Here is a 5,591-nt window from a genome sequence, read left to right as displayed (position 1 = left end):
CACACACACACACATATAAATAAAATTAACTACTAACTTTTCTTTAATTTAGGCAAGCAAGTTAACATTATTTACATAGAAATTCAATCAAATGTATTACTGCTGAGATGACCACTTTCCATCCAAACACAGCATAGAAATTAACCACTTGTCTTCAATGACAGTATGTTGACACAAAAAATAAACACCTCCAACATGGCTACCAGAGGGTCTGTTACTTCATGTGAAAACGTTAAAGAAAGCAGCCTGACCTGTCACAGAGGTGGTTCAGTGCGCCGAAGGAGTCACAGGCGCAGGGCAAGCAGCCGCTGGTGCCGTTGGTGAAGTGTCCCTCCTCGCAGTCCTCGCACTGCAGACCGGCGTAGCCCGACACACACGAACACTGACCGGTGCTCGGCTCACACTCGTCTGGGTCCAAAATCCCCTCACCGCCACTGCTGCAGTTACAGAAAACCTCTGGGTGGATAGAGGGGGGTGTCACAGTGCAAGAGGGAGAGGAAATGGGAAACACTGCATGAGATGTATAGGCAGAGGTATACAAGTCTAAACACTATTTGGATTTTATTCTTCACTAGATGATCAGTTTAGATCAGGGGATGGCAGTAGCTCAGTCGGTAGGGACTCGGGGGCTTGGGAACCGGAGCGCCGATAGACTTCAAAAACGCAAGGGACATTCTTAACAGAACCCCCATATGGACCAAGTATAGAGTGTGGACTGGTAGCTGGGCACTTCCAAGGAAAACCCCAAGTGCTTGGAGCACCTGTCCATAGGCAGCCCCTCACTCTGACATCTCTTGGTTTGTGCATTTATAGAAAATGTGCATGTATAGGTGTATGTGTATTTTAGGCGGGCATGAGCCTGCTTCTGTATCCTCTACTGTAATTAAATATTATTTGTAAGTTTGAATAAGCATTATTTATGCACACTGGCATCAGATTTGTTTTATACTACTTGATGTTGCATAATAGGACTTCTAAAAGTCCGGACTGAACGGTAAATCAATCCGGACCCAGGCCATACCTGGTGTTATGAATACAATATAAGTGTAATGTTTTCTATTTTTAAATAAAGGTTAGAGAGAAGTTGATCTGTCATCCGTACAGATCGGATTTCACGTGGTATGTAAAATGCTCTAAATAACTGACAAAATGTAAAGACAATCAAAAGGTTTGGACATATTTTTACAACTGAAATGATTTTTTTGTTATTATAGAGAAAAGGGTACCGAAAAAAAAGATACCATTGGGTCCCGGTTCCAGGTACCGGTACTGGTATTGGTACCAAAGTTGACCATGAAAACCAAATAACCAAGATAATTAAATGTTATTTTGTTATTGCCAATTGTCCTGGACCTCTGACCTAGAAAAAAATTGTACATAAACTGTACATGAATTCATCATGTACGGTATGATAATTTCACCTCATGAAGATTTATGTCAGTCTAAAACAAAGACGGTAAACTGAGTCCTGCTGTGTTGCCGGGGAAGGATTTTGTACAGTTCAAACTGGTGCACACAAGAAACCAGAGGATATAATGACAGACATGTGGATGACCCACAGAGTACAGAGTGGCAATCTATTATTCATCTGATCTCAGGTTAGGTGGGGCGAGAGATGACTGAATGCCTGACTACTATCTTCATTCTATGCTCCGTGGTCAGACAAAGAGCTGCGAGAGCAAAATAAAAATGTTTTTCATACACGCAAATTGCACACAATACCTCAGCTAGCAGCAAAGTGAAGAGGAAAGGACAGCTGAATTTTAATGTATTCCCGTCCTGGTGTCCCACTCAGATTATGTCCCTCTTTCACTGATGCTTGGACTTTTATGTCATTTAGAAAGGCCTATGGTTATGCAAGCCTGTGGAGTATAGCCTACTGTCAGGCCCTTTGCTACAGTGACGTCCACTGAAGAACTGTCGGCCCCGATCACGCCTGAGAATGTGTGAGATCCAGTGAATGCATATGACCCCACACACTGCAGTCAGGGTTCCTCTAGGTGTGGGAAGGGGGCCATGGAGGGTGATCTGTAAAGCCACACAACAGGTTTGATGTATATTGGACTGGAACTGTGTGAAAGGGAGAGAGAAGGGGGTAATTGCGCCAGGATTCACCTCTCTCCAATCTATCTGACTGCTGTAAAGTGGTGTGACAGCATTGCGGGTATTCAGACACGGGCAGTGGCAGGCTGTTCAGGACAAGTCATGTCTCAAAACTCTTCTCCTGCCCGATTTACTGCTTGCCTGCCTGTGCTGCTACAGAGAAAACAACAGCAGTGGGAGGCTCCCCTGCACAAAAACAATTGCTTTACTTTCAATTATGGTTTGGGCGTTGAACCAAGTTAGTGGCTTTACCAAAGTACATAGAGATGTTTACAAAGCAAGGAACGCATAAAGCACTAGTATCTGTCTGCAAGGACCCTGCCCTGTCAGAGAATGCATTGGTAGCTGGGCGAGGCGTTAACCCAGGTGACGCGTTGGTTGATGTGATATTGTCATGTGAGTGGCTTTTATACATGAACAATAGAGTGCGGAAGTTCCTGGAGATGCTTTCAAAGAAGCACGGTAAAGTATTGTATATGTATGTATGTGTTATTAATGTGTGCACTTTTAGAGAGTTGCTCTCCAAATCTCGTTGTACTGGTACAATGACAATAAAGGCTTTCAATTCAATCAATTAAAGCTTTAATTGGTAATCCCACACAAAGGTGCAGATTTCATTTGGACTTTGGGATCCAAATGAACGCCAAGCCAAAGGAACGCCAGTAATGAACGCCAATAAATAAATACTAAAGGAATTGCCTAAACACGCCACCATTTAAGCTCTATTTGTCTGCAATGCTGACCTAGAATATAAAGAAATATATCCCAAGTAGGTAGGCCTACATTGAACTAATTTACAGTACTGATTAATATGCCCCTATTTTCCTGTCTACTGTCACAAGAGACAAAGAAAAGCAGTGAGTCTTCACAACTGAAAAGCTGAAACAATTGTTGTTTGGCATTTTTGCAAGAAGAAAAGACAACAATTAGCTAAACGGAACAACAATAAAAAAATAGCCACATACAACAAAAGCATGTCAGCCCCAAATAAAAATATATCTTTAAAATCTATTTCCAAGGATCACACCTGAAAAGATTCCCCGGTCCTGGGACTTCCTCTTCAACATTAGAACCAGCCATTTATGACAGCAGCCCACCAAAAACTAATCCTCCTCCTATCACTGAGATTAATGCTGACAATAAGATAGTACAGAGAGTGGGGAACAAAGGGTCAATGTAAGAAACATGACTGGACTGGACCCTGGATGGGACAATATCGGTCAAAATATGAAATTAAACAGATTTTATCATTCTGGTTTGGGGGCATCATGAAGGAACAACTAGAATATGCTATTTTCTGGGAAGAAAAATAATGAGGTTTTGACAGAAAAAAGATTTTGCGAACAACGTATTGAAGCCATTTTTATTTTATATTCATATTCTTAAATGGGGTGAGGATATTTAAATACTATATGAGATTTGTTGTTTAGAAAAGATTTGTAAACTCCATCTCCTAATTGCAAGTGGAAACACCCTGTTAGATTGTTTTGGCTTCAGCAGACCTCCCCCAACCATTAAAGAACCATTTAGTACAAGATCCCTCAGCTTGTGCTGCTGTGTTGGCTGGAGAACAACACATCCACATGGATGCTGGGATGTGAGAGAGGAGGGGCTCCACTGTCAATTGCTCATTCATGGCTTGGCCTGCCTGGCCATTTTTGTTAAAACGGCCTTGTTCTGTGGCTGCCATGCACACAACAATAGAGAGGATGAAGAGGCTATTTTAGCAGTTTCTTGTAATTCCTCCTGTCAATATCAAACATGTATGGTCTAACACAAAAGCATCTCGGGAATGTATGGGGTGTTATGTGCACTGACGGATTGGATAAATTGACTGAACAACAACAGAATCAACCTTGCAGCCCCTCCAAGCCCCCCTTTTCCAGCCCACTGTATTATGTGGCACACTCATCCTATAATAAAAGCCCTCTGGAATATAATATACATACACATGTACACATACACAAAAGGCGAATAATGCACATTGGACAAATTTGTTCATGAATCGTGTTTTTGAAATTATGATTTGGTGATTTCACGATTATTTGATGGGGTACACCGTGCAATCTGAGGGGTATGCCCATTGTTGCAATCTGGTTTATTCGGTCGTTCTCTGCGTCAAAATCACCCTGCTCCTTCGGGCAGCCTAAATTAGACATGGATGTCTTCTTCTTCTTCTCCACAGACTCGTTTTCTGAACATGAATGTGCAAATATACAAAATGCACGCAGCCCATTATTTGTGTAATGTGTATTTAAGGAAAGCAAAAAAACAGAAACTGAATTATCCTTTTTTTTTTCACTGTTCCTGGTAGATATTTTATTCGAAGGTAATGTTACTCACCTTGACTATTCTCTATTGAGGTAACAGATGTGCCAATATTATCTGCTGCCCAAGCATCGTTTGCTGTGCGCTGGGAAACCATGGACACCATGGTCTGCAGCATTTTCTCCGGAGCGAAAAGTGATGTTTGTACATCGGTGGATCTTTTGCGTGCGCCATTTAATCTGGAAATTGGCGCTGTTATTTGTTCTTTAGTGTCTGAAATGATTCCAGTATCAGGGGCTGTAGTAGTAGACGTAGCGGTGGTGGTCGGGTCCGTTGTTGGAGGCTGGAAGGTGGTTGTCGTTTTAGAAATAGAGCTAGTAGTGGTGGTGGTCGGCCCGCGAGAAACAATAGCAGGCGACGGTGTGAGTCCGATTAGAGGCCCGAGAGCGAACCTGCTCTCGGGTAAAGTACGAGGCATGTCGGTGTGGAAGGTCTCCCAGGTGTTGGAGGCTGAGCCGGGCTTCCTGGAGATAGGCGACGCATCGTAGGGACTGATGCGAGGTGCAGCTTCAGAAAATCCGATATGTACATACAAAATAAATAGCAGAACCGGAGATATGTGCATCATTAAAGACGTTAACCTCATATTCGGTTTCAGCTCTCCATGTAAGCCCCAGTAGTGGTCTCTCTCAGACCTTTCCCTGAATGGACGCGTACTCCACCATTGATGTCACCGGCGGCGTACGCTGCTGTTTGTTGCCCTGAACCACAGTCAACTCTTCACCTGCTCTGCAACCTACCATGAGCCGCGCGAGATTGACGTACTCGTTAGCCAATGGGAGTCCCGGAAACCTGCCTCTGGGCGCTCTTCATTCACTGGTTGGACAGTCGTTGTAACAACCTATGCATAACAATATATTGTAAATTAAACCTCCTCACTCCTTTTAAAAATGATCAAAACATAACCGGTTCCATTCATAAAGTTTACAACTTAAAGAAGCATATTTTGTAAAACAGCAACAACAACAAAAACAAGATAAAACAAGATTACAGTGTATTACAGTCATATTGATGTATACCTTACATCCCAGGTATCCTCCTCCACATGTCATGGAAATACCCGGTTGCAGATTGTATTGGGATTATTGTTTTAGTGAAATGTAGGCTACATATCCTATCCCGGGCTATGCTTGCAACGCCACAGACTTGCTTGGCTTCGT

General features: G+C 42.8%; 1 protein-coding gene across 1 annotated transcript in view; it reads right to left on the bottom strand.

Annotated features, from left to right (window-relative positions):
• The window catches only part of LOC116689926 (multiple epidermal growth factor-like domains protein 9), a 38,305-nt gene extending 33,116 nt beyond the window's left edge, over positions 1 to 5,189 (bottom strand). The window contains exons 1-2 of the mRNA XM_032516626.1: positions 4,447 to 5,189; positions 252 to 456 (exon numbers count right to left, since the gene is read on the bottom strand). Coding sequence (XP_032372517.1) covers positions 252 to 456; positions 4,447 to 5,017 — 776 coding nt within the window. The 5' untranslated portion in view covers positions 5,018 to 5,189. The remainder of the gene's footprint in view (positions 1 to 251; positions 457 to 4,446) is intronic.
• Positions 5,190 to 5,591: the final 402 nt, after the last annotated feature.

This window comes from Etheostoma spectabile, chromosome 5 (genome assembly GCF_008692095.1).
Source record: "Etheostoma spectabile isolate EspeVRDwgs_2016 chromosome 5, UIUC_Espe_1.0, whole genome shotgun sequence".
Lineage (NCBI taxonomy): Eukaryota > Metazoa > Chordata > Actinopteri > Perciformes > Percidae > Etheostoma > Etheostoma spectabile.
Note: the sequence above shows the minus strand (reverse complement) of the source record. Positions and strands in the feature narration are given on the sequence as shown.